Here is a 15,373-nt window from a genome sequence, read left to right as displayed (position 1 = left end):
AATTTGGTTCTTGAGTCACTAAAGTCAGGTCATTTCGTTTGAACAAACAATTTGCCGTCATCATTTTTCTTTGCTGTCCGCTCCTCAAACGAAATCCCGTCCACCAAAAACTGTCTGCATTGCTGGATAACACCGGAGCTGAGGTCAGAAAATGACTGAACAATGTGGGTGAACTGACTCTTTCAAGGTATTTGCTACAGACATGCGACACTTGCAGTATTTTAGTTAAGGCAAAAGCAGGACGAGACCGATGGGAGTTTCTTCTGTTCAGTGTGAGAGTTCAGCAGAGATGGACACAGATCTGAATCCTTGGCGCTCGTCTTAAACACTGAAAAGAAAGAAAAATTAAATATGTGGATTAATGCTGAGCCTGTTTGATAGGAGCCGTCTACAAAAAGGTGCCGGGTACTGTGAATAATCTGCACCTGGACATTTTATCCTACCAAACATAACAGTCACAGAGGATCTCTAGATTCATTGTTAAAATAAGAAGACAATGGTTCAGTCTGTCCTACCTGCCCAGGGTGCCTCCAGCCTGTGTGTAGTACTTGTTGTAGTCCAGTCGCAGTAGCAGCTGAGCCAGATCAGAGTTTATCTGATGGTTCCTGACGCTCGAGAGGATTTTAAACAGTAAGGAGGACTGGCGTCGAAAGCCCTGGAATTTAAACGTGGTGGTTTTATAAAACATGTATTTACATTTTACGTCATTATACAAATGAGGAGATAAATTAAAAGTGACTCACCTTGACCAGGATGTCCAGCTGAGCAGTTCCCCTCTCGTCCAGCGACACCACCGTCTGACTGACCAGTGAGCAGAAGTTGTGACACAGCTCGAGGATCTCGTTCAGACAGTGAAACACCTGAAGGACAGAAGTGAACAAGAGATTATTCTTAGCAGTTGATGAAGTTGCAACATAGTTTGGCTGAGTGAGTTATACCGGCTTGAGGAGGATGAAGGACTGGGCGAGCAGGTTACTGAGGAAGTGGTCGTGGGCCAGACGGATGCTCTCGAAGTCTCTGGTGGAGTTGATCTGCTGGAGCAGCTGAGAGAACTGAGACTCGAGCACGTCCACCTGAGACACAACAGGAAAACAGCTCAGTTGATGCAGTCTGTGTAGTTCTTAGTCAATTGAGTGGTTATACAACTTTCATTTAAAGATACAAAAAAATAAAAAGTTTTTCTTTTTAAACTCTTTGACTGAAATTTAAAGAATTGTTTCATTTTCATTTTCTATTTCACTAAATCACTAGAAAGCAGAAATGAACAGAGGCTTGTTTTTTAAGAGATGTGGTCTCTTATAAGACAAGAGTGTCAAATGTCGGATTGTCAGTGTGCCAGATAACGTTGCCAACGGTTTCACTGAAATATATTTGGTGATGTCACGTTCAATAAGACTTTTCACTGAATCATGGTGTGACGGATTATTGCTGTGATGTGAGACTCTCATCCTTTTTGGCCGCTCCAAGCACTGGTACCATAACAGTGTGAAGAAATGTTCATCCGAGTAATGGTGGCTTTTCCAGGGTGAGATTTCTGTTGATGAGAGGGCTTGTTCTGCTGTGACTCAATCATAAGAAAATAATCCCATAGACACACTCGCCTGAGCTAAAACAAGACGGTCTGGCCCGCCGGCAATCCCAGTTTCTCTCTCTCTCCTTTAAAACAGCAGCAGTATTAAATCTGTGACTCTCCTGATGATGATATTTGAAGCAAACTGGAGCACGATTGCTCTTAAAAACCTCCTGTACTCTCCATCTGTTTTTATAAACACTGGTTTGTCTTTGGGAAATGCGCACTCATACATATTGTCTACACATGTGGTGCCTCCTTCACTTTTATCACCTGTAAGTAATACTGCAGGTTGTCGATCAAGAAGGCCATGTGGTTGCGTAGTCTCCACTTAACAGCATCTGTCTGGCTGGACTTGAGGTGTTTCCTCTGCATCTGTAGAGCCCAGCAGTGCTGCAGCTGCGACTGCACCCGCCGAACGCTCAGGAGGTACCTGAACACAACGTTGTACCTGAGCACAGAGGAGAGGAGGCTCAACAGCTGCACTCGACAAACAACTGAATAAATGCTGTAAATGTGAAACCGAATGAGACCGCACTTCTCCAGGACAGCAGGAGTGAAGAGGATGTGCAGCGGCCACTGAACCTTGTAGGTGAGGCCGAGAGCCGCCCAGCCTGTGGGCGGGACCTCGCGAGGGGAGGTCTCCTGTGGAGGAGTGGCTCCGTCTCTGGGGCCCGTCGACTCTGAAAAAATACATACATACAATAATGATGATTACTAAATTGGACAAAATTACAGAGATCAAGAGAAGGAAGACAGCAGAAAGTTAGTCTGATTCAGGTCAGGTGAAGTTTTGTAGTCCACAATCTCCGAAACAGCTGAAGTAGATGGGGACTTGATTTAAAATGTTTAAAAAACAAAACAAAAAAACAAACAGGGAAAAATAAAAATGTCTCCATACAGCTCGTCCAGCTCCGGCACTCTCTTTTAAACTATTAAACTGCCTTTATTGTTACGGCACGGTCAGGTTAGACCTTAAAATCAAACTCTCTTTGGAATGCTGCCAAGTTTCTTTTCAATTTCAACCCAATCCATAGAAAAATAAAAAATATGTGAGGTTTAGAAAACACAAAGAAACACTAAAATACTGAAAAATAACTCAGAGCACCAAACTTCAATAATTCATTACTCAAAAAGTATTTAGAGTAAAGCTGTGGGATTTAATAGAACTTCCAACGAGAAAAAGAAAATCCACGACATGAACGGGGAAAAGTTCTGAATTTTGGGTGAGTTGGCACGAAATGACCCAGCTGCTCTGTTTGTGGTGTAACTGTTTATAATTACATCATAAAGCCACTGGGTGGCGCCAAACACTAAATAAAAACTCCTAAATAAAGACTTGTCCTTCAGTCTCCTGAATTGTTTTAATATAATGAACGTATACAGTGAGCTGTGTGTGTGTGTGTGTGTGTGTGTGTGTGTGTGTGTGTGTGTCAGCAGCACACCTTTGCTGTCTTTGCCCTGGTAGTCGACCGTGAGGTGCAGCAGAGGCAGGAGGTTGTCGTCGTCCAGGAGCACCTTATGAGCCGCCTGCTGAAAGGCCACGTTCACGTCTGAGGAACAGAAAACACCAACAGCTCCTTCTTATGACCGCTGTCACTGCGGCTGCAACTAACGGCTACTTTCACTGTCAATCAATCAATCTGCTGATTACTTTAACGAATTATTATTTAGTCTATAAAATGTTGGAAATTTGGAGCAATGCTCCAAAACCCAAAGACTCTTCATTTACTGCCAGAAATGAAGAAAAGCAGCAAAACCTCACATTAAAGAAGCTGGAACCAGTAAATGCTTTGACATCAATGAGGAAACATCAACCTTCAAATGTAAACCTTTAGCTACTCATTACCAACACTGTTCTACAGTAATAATAATAAAAAACATCACTTTGTCTCTGACTTCATGTGTTTGACTTGTCTTTTACTCATATACTTTAAATAAAAATGTATCATTCATTTCATCATATCATTTATTTTGCACATCGCATGCTGATTGTTTTGGGGATGTTATATAATAACAGTTTAACAGTAAATCATTTATTTTGATAAAAGTCAAATGTAGCATAAAAGTCTCTCCTGATTGTAATAGTTTTTCCAGTGAAAATTCAAATTGTGATGCCAAAATGATCATTTCCACTAATCATGAATCATACTGCAATCACACTACCTGACAAAATATTACAATATGATTTTTTTTTCTACTATGTCATGCAGTCCTAACTATGATAATTCGTTATTTCTTTCAGTAATATAAATAAAAAAAACAAAACACATTTTTTTCCCTTAAAAAAGAACCAAAACCAGTGAAACAGTGAATCAGAGGCTGATATGAAGCCACCACTGTTCTCCCAGTAGTTTGTGCCTATTGCTCTGTTTTCACCTGACCAACATATTAGCATGAATAACATCCCCATATGCAGCGTGATGCCATTGGGTCAATATGACTCGACTGTTGTAGTTGCTGGTTGTCATCGGTGGGAAAATGGGAGCAGCAACAGCTACAGAATCATTCAGTATCAACTAAACATCTAAGCCTGTGACAAACTTCACAGATCTGAGTCAGGTCTAAACATTAAATTTTACCGTGCTCAGTGACGGCTGTTGGAGGCGTCTTCAGCATGTGCTGCGCAAGGTCAATAAAGACCTGGTAGAGCTCGCCACGACCCAGCAGGTAGAAGTCCTTAATAATCTGGAGGCAAATACAAACATTAATACTGTTTATTCCTCACTTCATGATTTGTGATCCAGAGCCAGCAGTGATTCATATGTACCTTGAGCTGTTCCAGCAGGTCTGACTCCTCCACCATCAGCGTCCACAGATGCTGCAAGTTAGACAGATTGTGACGTTTTCATTTAGTCACACTGAGCGTGGAAGCTTAACTATCTATTGCACAGTAGTATCTGAGCTCACCTCTGCCACTGTGCTCCTGATGTGATCAATCAAATTTTCAAAATCCACCAGGCTGAAGAGAGGCTGCTGTTTGAGTCTGTGCAGCTCTGAAGCGAACAGGTCCTCTTGGTGCTTCAGGATGGAGCCTACAATCAACAAAACAACCATGTGTTGGATTCGCTTGGTGAGATAAAGACAAAAACTAGACTTTGCTTAGATAATAGCACTGTCGACTACCAGCTCTAGATGGGCTGTGGTTGTGGTTTTCAAACATCTGGACTGATTCTCCAACAAACAGGATCTTCTCAGCCACTCTGATGGGAATGTAAGAAGGCAGCATCTCTGTTCGCAGTGAGAACTGCTGGAGAGACGGAGCCAACATGTTCTCCTCCTCGATCAGCCTCTGCACCGCAACAAACACAGAGATCATGAAGACTCCTCAACACAAACTCAGCTCCTGTTGAGTGTCTGGGTTTCAGCTCTCACCAGGTCCTGCAGTTCTCTGAGCTGCTTCCCGCTCAGGCCTCCCAGCCCCAGGTCCTCCTCCTCTTCCTCCTGGTTGGCAGCAGCTCCTCCTGCACTGGGCCCCTGCTTCACGAAAAACTCCTCGCTTTGGTCCAGCAGCAACCCGTGCAACATCCAGGCTGCTAGCTGCTTGTACATCACACCGTGGCACACAGCGAGAATCCTGCAGGATGTGTAAAAAAAACAAAAAAACAAAGACACACAAAAAATGTTTTTGTATCTTGGTGTGACATATTAAACTATCATCAGAGATAATGCGGATTACAGAGGACTTCATGACATTCATTGTAGAGTAAAACAACGGTTCAAAGTGAAAAGCAGGAATTAATCCTTTACTATTAACATACTGTCCAGAATAAGAATTGTTTAGTGAAGCGTTTCATTGACTCCACTATGGAATCAGATGTCAGTAATGACTTGTTTAAATCCTCAGAATGGAAACTATGTATAAAAATACATACAACTTGTTTTCTACTTGTTATTCTGTTCTTCACAGGCACATTTTTTTTTACCTTGTACGTTTGAGCTTTGAGTTTGGACCATGTCCCATCTGCTAACACTCCATGTTAGCAGATGGGCAGGGTTTATGACTTATACTGCAGCCAGCCACCAGGGGGCGATCGAGATGTTCTGGCTTCACTTTTGGGGAGCTGACATGTCGTCCATCTTTACAGAACAGTCTACAGCCTACTCCAACAACGTAAACACAACTTCAAATCTTGGATTAAAGTCTTTTCCAAAGTGAGCTGACTTACTTTTCTAAGGCCATGCGTACAGGAGGAAGCCCCCCACAGCTGTGCTTGTACACCGTCTCCAGGATCTGACAGCCGTGGATCTAAAGTAGCACACACAAGACAAAGTGTACACAGCTGTCAGCTCTGTAAACCCAGGTGTTACCTTTTGCACAGATCTAGTTTTCTAGTCATTTTCTTCAGGACGCTCCCACAGAGCTACCTCTGCTGGTCTGTCACTGCTGCTTCCCACCAAAGATTTTTTTTGCTCTCAATTTTTGACCAATAACTTTGGTCTCTTGGTGTGTTTTTCTTTATTTTTTGCAGCTCTCTGGTGAAGCCTGTCGTAATCAGTCAGTTGAGCAATTTCCCCTTTCCCAATTATGTTCATCCAGCAGCACTCTGCTCCAAACTGAATTTACATTTCCTGGTGAACTATTTCATAAACACTCCTTACCTTCTGTGATTTTATAGTCTCTACCACCACCATCACTGAAGGAAACAGCAACTGAAACTTTACAAATGGAAAAGTACTGTGTTAGACAAACAGATGTGTACACTGTGAAAGACTTTCCAATGCGAGAGTGTCTTTAGTATATTTTCAAGGGTAAAATCTTAAATCATCTCTTCAGAAATTTACCTGATCAAGCTTGTAATTGACATGAGATATTGTCAGATGTGGATCTCCAAGAAACTGAAACATACACACAAGTTAAATGAGCATCCTGTCACATGCGTCAACATTTACTCTTGCTAGCTGCGTTATCGTTTTACCTCTTGTTCAAGGTCCAGCAGGGCCTGTCTGTACGGCTGCAGCATGGAGTCCAGCCCTGTGCAGAAAGCCCGCAAGTAAATTCCATGAAGTCCCGTCTGGTTGGGCTGGTTTGTGTGATGTTCCTGAAGAACAAATTCAAAAAAAAGTTAAAATGCATTAATTTTATGAAAAACAAAAAAACCCTGTAGTAGATAGAAAAGGCAAGGAACGACTGTATATCTTCGTTGTAGAACGACAATACTACAAATGCAGCCAAACATTAACAGATAAGTTTAACTAAAAAGTTACATTGAATGAATAGTCAGGATTCCTAAAAAGATGTTCACACACTAAATATCTAATAAGGAATTCACTCACTTGTGGATGCACATGGCCTGTGTGTTGTTCTATGAACTCTGTAAAGCGTATGTAATCTGAGCCCAGTTTAGAGAGCCGGTTGAGGACACTGGTCTCACTGGGGTGAAGGAAGGGAAGGTCCTGTGACACCTGTGGGTCAAACAAAGTGGTTATGTTCAAACATAAAAACAATAAATATAAGAATAAATGAACAGCATGTGCCTCTGATATACAAAGATTTCTGTGGCGTACAAAACACCACAATGCTTTCTTTCCTCTGCCTATAGACTAGTCAAGTTCAAACTAGGGGTCCACTGATGTGGCTTTTTCAGGCCAACACCGATTATTAAAAATGAAGGAGACCAATAACCGATATTTGGAGCCAATATTCATTGGCAGCATAAATGAAAATCTTAGTGTCAACTTTTCTTTAACCAGTGACTGAATATTACTAAGTACAACGTACTTAACTGCTGTACAGTGTTATATCGTTATGATGGTGTCAGGGAAATCAGGGAAGAGGCTGTAGAAAGTTCACCAATAGTTGCCTGCTTGTTTATTTGTATGATACAGTCACCTCACTTTCAGTGTTCAAGGTCACATGTAGTTTTTGGGGAAAACATTTAGTAAGAAGAGAATTTTTTTTTTTTTTTTTGCCTAAACAAACTAAATAAACAAACTCTTTATTTTCATGACTGCATAAACTAAATAAACAAACTGACCTTAAAGAAACACAATTTCATACTGTTTTACTTTGTTTATATGTGGCGGACCCTGCCACCTTTCTAGCTTCAAACAGTGTTCTGGGACCTTATTTTCCTCCGAGAACAGCTCAGTTATTCACTCATGGAAAAGATAAATATTTCTGAGTTTGCATTAAGTTAGCAGGTTATGGTTACTGTAATTCACTATAGGCTCTCTTTTCTCTTCTGCAGGTAACTATAATAAAACCTAACTCAAATGTGTCCTCATTTCTAAATTACCCTGGTGTTTCTGAATAATTTGAGGCAGATAAATAGACAACAGCGCAGTTTGTAGTCTGGGACTATATACAGTATCTACATATATATCACTTGTAATAGCTGAATTTTACGCTAGCAAATCTAGCTAGAACAAATGTATAACTATAACGTTACTGTCATTAAACACAATGACATAATTTCAATATGTTCGGCTTGTATAACAGAAGCAGCAGGGTTTGACAAGTAGAAAACATCCTAGCTAACGTGCAACTTAACGTTAGCGTCGCATAGTCGGAGAGCTGCAGTCTTTCAGTTTTACCTGCAGTCCTGTTCGTTTGTTCCATGTGAAGATCGTCCCCGGGTAGCCGCTCAGCGCGAGTAACAGCTCGTGAATCATTATAATTCAACTTCAAATCACTAAAATTGACAATCATGCAGCGGCGAGCCTCATTCATCAACCAAAACAAACTGCCGCCCGAGCTGTCGCGGGTTGGTGACGTTGCGACGCAAAGCATCACGGGAGGTAGGCTGCTTGCTACTTCGCTCGCTTTTGCTTCTCGTTTACTTGAATTTTAAATTGTCACAAATATAATACGCGGCTATTAGTCGTCTGTATGATACTGGAGACGACACCAAGGGCTTAAATCAACTATGTGGGTAAACAAATGAGGCGAAAGTTAGCTCGGTAACCGGTAGCGGGCACTGCGCTTCTGGGAAATGTAGTCCATTCCGTGCAAACGTAGCGCCGTCAATCTTGCGTCATCACTCGGTCATGTAGCTAGCTAGCAACACCTCGCAACGGAGAGAGCTTGGTATGTCGTAGTTACCAGTCAAAATGATTACTTCACACATTATTCGTGCAAGATATGGATATTAACGCTACTCGCATCTATTTTAATGTTGTTATCTCGATGGTAAAATTATCAGTGTGGTTTTAAGTGGCGCTACTGAGCGTCGGCTAGCCGCTTGGCTTAAGTTAACGTTAGTTGCTAAAGTCAGTTTGTCAGTGGCACTCCTGAGAACAGTAAACGGTTAGCTTAACTGGGCTACTATCAGGCAAGTTAGCAACAAAACACCAGATCTAAACATGCTAATTAGTAGGTATTCAGCTATAGCAAGTCATCTACAGAGTTGCTTGGTTTAATTAGACCAGTTAGCCTGATTCAAGCTAGCTGTACTAACTTGCCACTTAAAGGAGTGAACAAGTGTGGGTTTTCTGTGCTTCTCGTTTGACGTTGCATTGTTATTGCAGGGATGGCGGGGGAGAGGAGCGGAGAGGACACAGTTTCAGATTACCTGGGCCAGAATCCGCAGCTGGCCCAATGGGTCGAGACTTTAAGGGGCTACTGTGAGACCAACAAACAGTGGGTGGCTCGTAGAGAGTTCATCCTGAGGAACATGGAGACTTTCCCCACTGTGGAGCCGGGAGTCCCCAGCAGCAGTCTGGACAGGCTGCTGTCTCTGTCCATGGTGTGGGCCAATCACGTTTTCCTGGGCTGCAAGTAAGAAACACTGACAGAGCAGATTGCAAAACTACAGAAAGCAAATATCAATGCGTGCAGACGATGATTGAACTTGTCCCTGTTCTCTTCATCCCTCAGCTATCCTCAGGCTGTGATGGACAAGATCAAGGAGATGGCTGAGGGGATAGTTGTCATAGATGCCCCAACTCACAGAACCACAATGGATGGAGTCATGGCCAAAGGAAAGAGGAGCGCCACAACTGGTAACACACTGCACAGTTTGAATAACGTAGACTGTGTTTACTTTCAGCGCTTTTGTGACAGTCTATAATTTTAGCTTGAAAATGACACTAAAGTAAGTATTATGGTTAACAGTGGTATTGTATTGTATTGTGTTTAAAGTTGTTGGTAAAGAGTGATTTGGCTCTTACAATCAGGAAACAAAATATAACAGAGTAAAAGTGAAAGTTGTATTTTTATTACCCCATTAGATGTTAAGTTTATTAAGTCGTTTGTCTTGTGGGTTTGTTATATTTTGTAATGGAGCTCTTACATGGAGTCTTGCCTAGTTCCACCCCCTTTTTTGTTTTTTCTCACATTGCCCCTTGACCTCTCCGACTGTATATGAGAGAAGGTTGTCAGAGCGCAGGTAGCCCAGGTAGAGCAGTAACACAGTCTCATTTGTTAACCTATCAGGGTTTTTTTTTCGAGGTCCCTTGTTTTTTTGTTACTGGCCAATGGGGCTTTTGTACAGAAACTTATTTGCTACTGTATAAGGAACAAACAAAATACATCAGTGTTAATCTCCCTCACCTATGTTTGATCGGCAGTTGGTAGGGCATCTAACTGCATACATGATACAGTACCTGGACACTCAAGGCGAGGCCAGTTGGTCCTGAGATTGCCTTCACACCAACATATATTTACATGTGGGTTGACAAAATAATAAAAGCACATCCTCAACATGGTGCCATCCAGCACCACCACAAACATTCTGCTTACGTCCAGGTTAATGCGACAGAACAATATTTTAGATGTGGTCTCAGGCTTTTGAACCTCACTGTACTGAACGTCAGCCAGAAGAAATGTAAGGATTCCAGTGACATGGTCACCTTAAATAGCCTTTATAAATGATGTGATTAGCTGTGAATAAGTTCAGTAGTGGAAAGTACTCTGTGTATACAAACAAACAGTCTGTAGCTTGTTATGGACCACCACCATGTGTCAGGGCTATTTTCTATTGCAGCAGGGTCCCAGTGTAATTACCTACATGCAGCTTTTTTTCTTTACACACCCACACCTGAGGCTGGAGGCTGGAGTCTGTTTCCTCATTAAAGCTGTTTCTCTGTGCCGTCATCACTGTCCTTCCTGTTGTGTTGTTTTCAGAGGCCGATGCTGACAGCTGTGTGAAGAAAGCCAAATGCGGGCCTAATGAGCTCGACAGTCGACCTGCTGGGAGGACAGCTACGCGGGCCGCGGGTCAAAAATCAGGACCTCCTCCTCAGGCTCCAGCAGAGCACCAGCCCTTCTTCAACCGCCTCTACAAGGCAGTGGCTTGGAAGTTGGTGTCGGCTGGGGGCTTCGGCCCCAACTTGGACCATTTTGAAATACTCCGGAGCTGCGTGGAGTCGTGTAAACAGACCCTGTCCTGTGTGTTTGTGCCACTGAAGGACATTGCCGGTCTCCCCGCAGGTCGCACGCAGAAGGAAGGCCACGTGTGTGAGATTCGCTGTCAGACTGTTTACATGGGGACAGGATATGGGCGTGATGAGTCAGCTGCCAAAGCCATGGCTTCCAAAGAGGCCCTAAAAGCTTTTCAGGGGCGAAAAGTGACTGTAAAGATCTGCAGACGGAGGTACAAAGGGAGAGATGTGGAGGATTTGATGTTGTTGGATGAACAGCCTCGGAGTCAGGGCTTTCCTCCTGCACTCAGCTACCCTTTTCAGGACGAGCAGCTGGAAGACGGCTCCTCATAGAGCAGACACTTCGTAACGTTTGCCCTGCTGTGATGCTTGTTTGAAGCCTGGAGAAGTGACAATTAATGGAGCTACTGAAAAAAATCATGATGGTGTCGGGACCAGACTGTTATGCAGCTGAACATCATCGTAGACTGATCACTGAGTAAATTTAACCACCACAATCTACTTTGGCATAGGTCATAGAGGTGACACACGAATATCGAATAACGAATATCTGGGATACATCTCCAAAACAACAAAACAAGAGTCTTTTACTGTATCGACCGCATTTTCAACCGCTTTTAGTTTTACAGAGTTTTATAGACGGTGAACAGTGTATTGAAGTGCTTTGGATTGTGTGCCATCATTAAACGTCAAACAGCCTCAAACAACCAGGAGTCAAAACAGTTCAAGTCCAAATAAAGGAACGTCAGAATGCCACCCTTGATATTGTAGGAGAATGTATCGCACTATATTGCTGTGATTATTTGTCGTGTATGTATTTTTCCCCTTTGTTCTTTCCTGTCGTGTCGGGTTTTATTCTGCTGTGTGTTCACGAGTGTAACCTGTGCAGTCACACCAACAGCTTCTTCCTTTCTAACCTCACGTTGTTGCTCTTTTGTTTGTGTAGATTTTCATTTACAAGGGAAACAACAGTCACGTGGACAAACCAATAACTTGTCTTTTTTTGTTTGTTTCCTCTGCCAGGGTACAAAACAAATAGAGTCACTGTGACTTTTCTAAGCATGATGACATTGGCTTTAGTGTTCATACAGGTTGAAAATGATGTTTTGTGTAAATCCAGGCATTAATTTGATATTTGAGTTTTTTAAACCATAAGTGACTTTTAGATGTCATGTCAGATATCAACATCTGTTTGTATTAACGGTACCCATTAACCCTGGCACTGTTTCTGTAACAGGTTGCATTTGTATTTCGACACGCACTTAAGCTGAGCAGGACTGGACCTCACTGAAGTTATTTGGACACCCGTGAAATCCTGATCTCAGTGTTATGAAATGCAGACTAAAACACACAGCAGCTTTTGTTATTTTCTTCACACCGGAGCGCTCTCCATCGAGCGAATGCCCGTCTGTTAACTCTTGTTTTATCTTGGTTTCTATCTCTCTTCCTCTTCACCTCCCACGGTTATTCCAGTTGTTCCACCGTTATCTGGGGATAGTGACCAGGAAAACAATGCCTCTTTCAGTTTTCAGTATTTTTGTTGTAGAGAAATGGCAGACGCGCTTCCTTTCTGTTGTAATTCGACCTTTTTCCTGGTAAAATCCAGGCCAATTGCAACCAATCTTTACGCGAATGGTGTCATTTTCGTACAGCCATTAAACTGTGCAAGCCGTATTTAATTCAGAATGATTAAAGTTATAGCAAAGAAGTTGTCTATTGCTAGTTTAAGTAGTAAAATGTCCTGAGTTCACATAAACTGCTCCAAATACTGTTGGTATTATGGTGACCAGAGGGCTCCAGTCAGTCCAGTTCTGAGTTCAGCTGTGATTTAAACAAAATGTTTTCTGCACTTGAAGAAATGCTACAAAGAATCGACTGTACTTTACAGTTCTTGTGTTCTTCTGTAATTCTTGGCCAACCACAGTAGCCGTTATACTTTACACAGAAGTAGTAAAGGCGATGATTTTATTTTGTTTCATTATTTAATCTCACTGGTTTAGAAAACACTGACCCACTGGCTTTGTTGAAAATATTGGGGTGTCATAATTAATAAAGTTCCTTTGAACACAGTTGGATACAGCGTGTACAGTTCTGATGTGTTTGAGGTAAAGTGCTGCTGTGATTGATTTTGTTTTGGTTGAGGGTGAACAGGGTTGCATTGACGTGTGCGTGACCACACTGTTCTGTGTTACTGTACGTTTACAGTGGTTCTGTTTCTATATATTTTTAAATAAACATAATTTAACCGAGTAAAACAGTAATTTGGTTTCTACCTGCAGAAAAAAACAACATTCAGCATTTTCATCACTGTGGAGATTTTGTGTCAAGCAGCCTTTTTGAAAGCAGACGGTAACACTTTCTATTACAGCTTAATGATCTCATCTCAGTTGGGGAAACTGACACTAAAGGAAAAAAACTATTCTTGGAATCGATACGTTGGATTGTGTCACATTCTGCCTCTCATTAGTGGTAATTGGCTATTTGGGACACTGAACTGGATGACCCAGTTCCTCATTAGAGATGGTTAAAGAGACGCCAGAAGTGATGATCAAATAATTATAAACTCTCAGCGATTTGAATGACATTCAGGCTTGACCTCCCACCCACAGTTGAAACTGAGCTTTTGTTTATATCAGCAGGATGCCCTCGGCCTCATCAACACAGCTGACCGGACTGCGTTCACATGAGTGCACCGAGATATTTTTCACTTCATTAGACAATCTGAACTCGTGCGCTGATATGATCTGTGTGCTTAAAATAAACCGCTTCACATACGGTGGTGGCAGGTTGACACGTCACATTTATTCAAGAGCAGCTCGGGCTGATTTTGCATCGATTTCAACATCCTGCAACCGGAAATTTGGAAAGTGAACAAAGCACGCTCCAAAGAAAAAGTTGATACACAGTTCTGCAGTGGTGGAGGAAGTCCTCCAACTAAAGTAGCAATACTGCCAGTAAAAATACTTTGTCACTCTGTGCTGCAGTCAAAGTCTTACCAAAGTAAAGGTAAAAAAGTACTACAGTCATTATGCACAATGGGCCATTTCAGAGAATTGTGTTTTCATATACAGTATATACCATGTCTATGTATATCAGTGAATGTTTGCATTCATCACTTCATGTTTTGGTTAACTTTTAATAATATATCATAATGTATTAGTTTATTTATATTTTGTATTGTTAATCTAAATCTGCACAATAACAAGTAACAAATACATGTAGAGGGCATTGAGTATGATAGTACGATAACACTAAGCGATATTTATCTGCCTCCAGTAGAAGTATGAACAAAGTAGCATCAAATGGAAATATTTAAGTAAAGAATAAGTACCTCAAAATTGTACTTAAATACATTATTTGAGTACTTTTCCACCACTGCTGCTATGTTATTTGTGTTTTCATAATATACTGTTTTTTTTATAGTTGGTCTCAGGTGTCACCACTAGAGGGCAGCACTGCTTATATGTGATTTTGATCTTAAAGAATGGACTGCCTTTGTGTGTGTGTGTGTGTGTGTGTGTGTGTGTGTGTGTGTGTGTGTGTGAGAGAGAGAGAGAGAGAGAGAATATGCTAAGTAATATATCCTCTATGCTGATGACCTCGTCCTGCTTCCCTCAAAAGAAGGTTTACAGAGTCACTTATTACAACCAGTGAAATACAGTCAAACCTGTTGAAACCCGACCGTCAGCCAACAGATACCAGTTTCACAACCAGAATAAACTTTGTTGAAGAAACAAATGCTACATCCACAGAGGTGACAGAAGTACCGACAAAAAAAATACTGTCAAACCACGAACATCAGACTTGTGTTGTACATCTTTTCCACTGAGTCACAATTCATTTTCCCCTGTCAGGAGCAGTGATAATCACACTCACAGCCATCACGTCACACGAGGTTTACGTTTGTTTGCACTGACACACAACATGAGCAGAGTAAACACAGGGAGAGCTCTGTGTGCCTGTCCACACATTAATCTGCATGTGTTATAAATCAACTTCACCGCCTGGAGCTTTTGTCTGGAGCTCGTATATTGAGCGGTTTACACCCAACAATGTAATTCTGAGAGAGCAATCTCTATTTCAGACTGTATCATTTGTCTCCCGCTCCGTCTCTCCATCCATCACGCTCTCAATCACCCTCTGCCTCTGTCGCTCCGTCTGTTTTTCGCGGCGTTTCCGTCAACATCTCTATCACTCATTCTTTGCCTCTCTGTCAAATTATCACACACAAACAAATGTTCCTCCCGATGGCCGATTGCTGCAGGTTCGAACTGTCTGAATGTGTGAAAGAAAAAGCCCTCACAGACACATGCAATCTCTCTATCGGAATTGGAGGTAATTCCCAGAGGAATCAATAACAAATCCCTCGCTGTCTGGAGAAAGTATTACTGTTCAGGTGCAAGATAAACAGTCTCTTTGTCGGCACGACCACCGAAAATGTTCCCGTCTGTCCAGTGGTTTTACAACGTGTGACAGAAA

General features: G+C 42.0%; 2 protein-coding genes across 4 annotated transcripts; one reads left to right on the top strand and one right to left on the bottom strand.

Moving 5' to 3' along the window:
* Positions 1-10: 10 nt before the first annotated feature.
* On the bottom strand, positions 11-8,294 carry tubgcp4 (tubulin gamma complex component 4). The gene is made up of 18 exons (XM_084379964.1): positions 8,108-8,294; positions 6,848-6,976; positions 6,490-6,612; positions 6,356-6,409; positions 6,173-6,229; positions 5,740-5,819; positions 4,946-5,147; positions 4,697-4,862; positions 4,481-4,605; positions 4,341-4,391; positions 4,153-4,258; positions 3,016-3,123; positions 2,109-2,253; positions 1,844-2,021; positions 939-1,073; positions 744-860; positions 516-655; positions 11-328 (listed from the first exon to the last, which is right to left on the bottom strand). Exons 1-18 carry the CDS (start codon positions 8,183-8,185, stop codon positions 322-324), a joined length of 2,001 nt encoding a protein of 666 aa, XP_084236090.1. The 5' UTR covers positions 8,186-8,294; the 3' UTR covers positions 11-321.
* Positions 8,295-8,362: 68 nt separating this feature from the next.
* cdkn2aip (CDKN2A interacting protein) lies at positions 8,363-12,969 on the top strand. 3 transcript variants are annotated; one of them, XM_084347991.1, is made up of 4 exons: positions 8,363-8,441; positions 9,041-9,290; positions 9,390-9,514; positions 10,638-12,969. In XM_084347991.1, exons 2-4 carry the CDS (start codon positions 9,043-9,045, stop codon positions 11,225-11,227), a joined length of 963 nt encoding a protein of 320 aa, XP_084204117.1. In that variant the 5' UTR covers positions 8,363-8,441; positions 9,041-9,042; the 3' UTR covers positions 11,228-12,969. The 3 variants fall into 3 exon arrangements, with proteins under 3 accessions (XP_084204117.1, XP_084204115.1, XP_084204116.1); XM_084347989.1 differs by lacking the exon at positions 8,363-8,441 and adding an exon at positions 8,469-8,600; XM_084347990.1 differs by lacking the exon at positions 8,363-8,441 and adding an exon at positions 8,622-8,844.
* The last annotated feature ends 2,404 nt before the right edge of the window (positions 12,970-15,373 follow it).

This window comes from Pagrus pagrus (assembly GCF_965226575.1).
Source record: "Pagrus pagrus genome assembly, chromosome: 1".
NCBI lineage: Eukaryota > Metazoa > Chordata > Actinopteri > Spariformes > Sparidae > Pagrus > Pagrus pagrus.
Note: the sequence above shows the minus strand (reverse complement) of the source record. Positions and strands in the feature narration are given on the sequence as shown.

Coding starts and splice junctions, on each gene's coding strand:
- cdkn2aip (XM_084347991.1), top strand. CDS start 9,043: ATGGCGGGGGAGAGGAGCGGAGAGGACACAGTTTCAGATTACCTGGGC. Junction 9,291..9,389: donor CACGTTTTCCTGGGCTGCAA/GTAAGAAACACT, acceptor TTCATCCCTCAG/CTATCCTCAGGCTGTGATGG. Junction 9,515..10,637: donor AAAGAGGAGCGCCACAACTG/GTAACACACTGC, acceptor TGTTGTTTTCAG/AGGCCGATGCTGACAGCTGT.
- tubgcp4 (XM_084379964.1), bottom strand. CDS start 8,185: ATGATTCACGAGCTGTTACTCGCGCTGAGCGGCTACCCGGGGACGATC. Junction 6,613..6,847: donor CAGGCCATGTGCATCCACAA/GTGAGTGAATTC, acceptor TTTGTTCTTCAG/GAACATCACACAAACCAGCC. Junction 5,820..6,172: donor AGACTATAAAATCACAGAAG/GTAAGGAGTGTT, acceptor GTGCTACTTTAG/ATCCACGGCTGTCAGATCCT.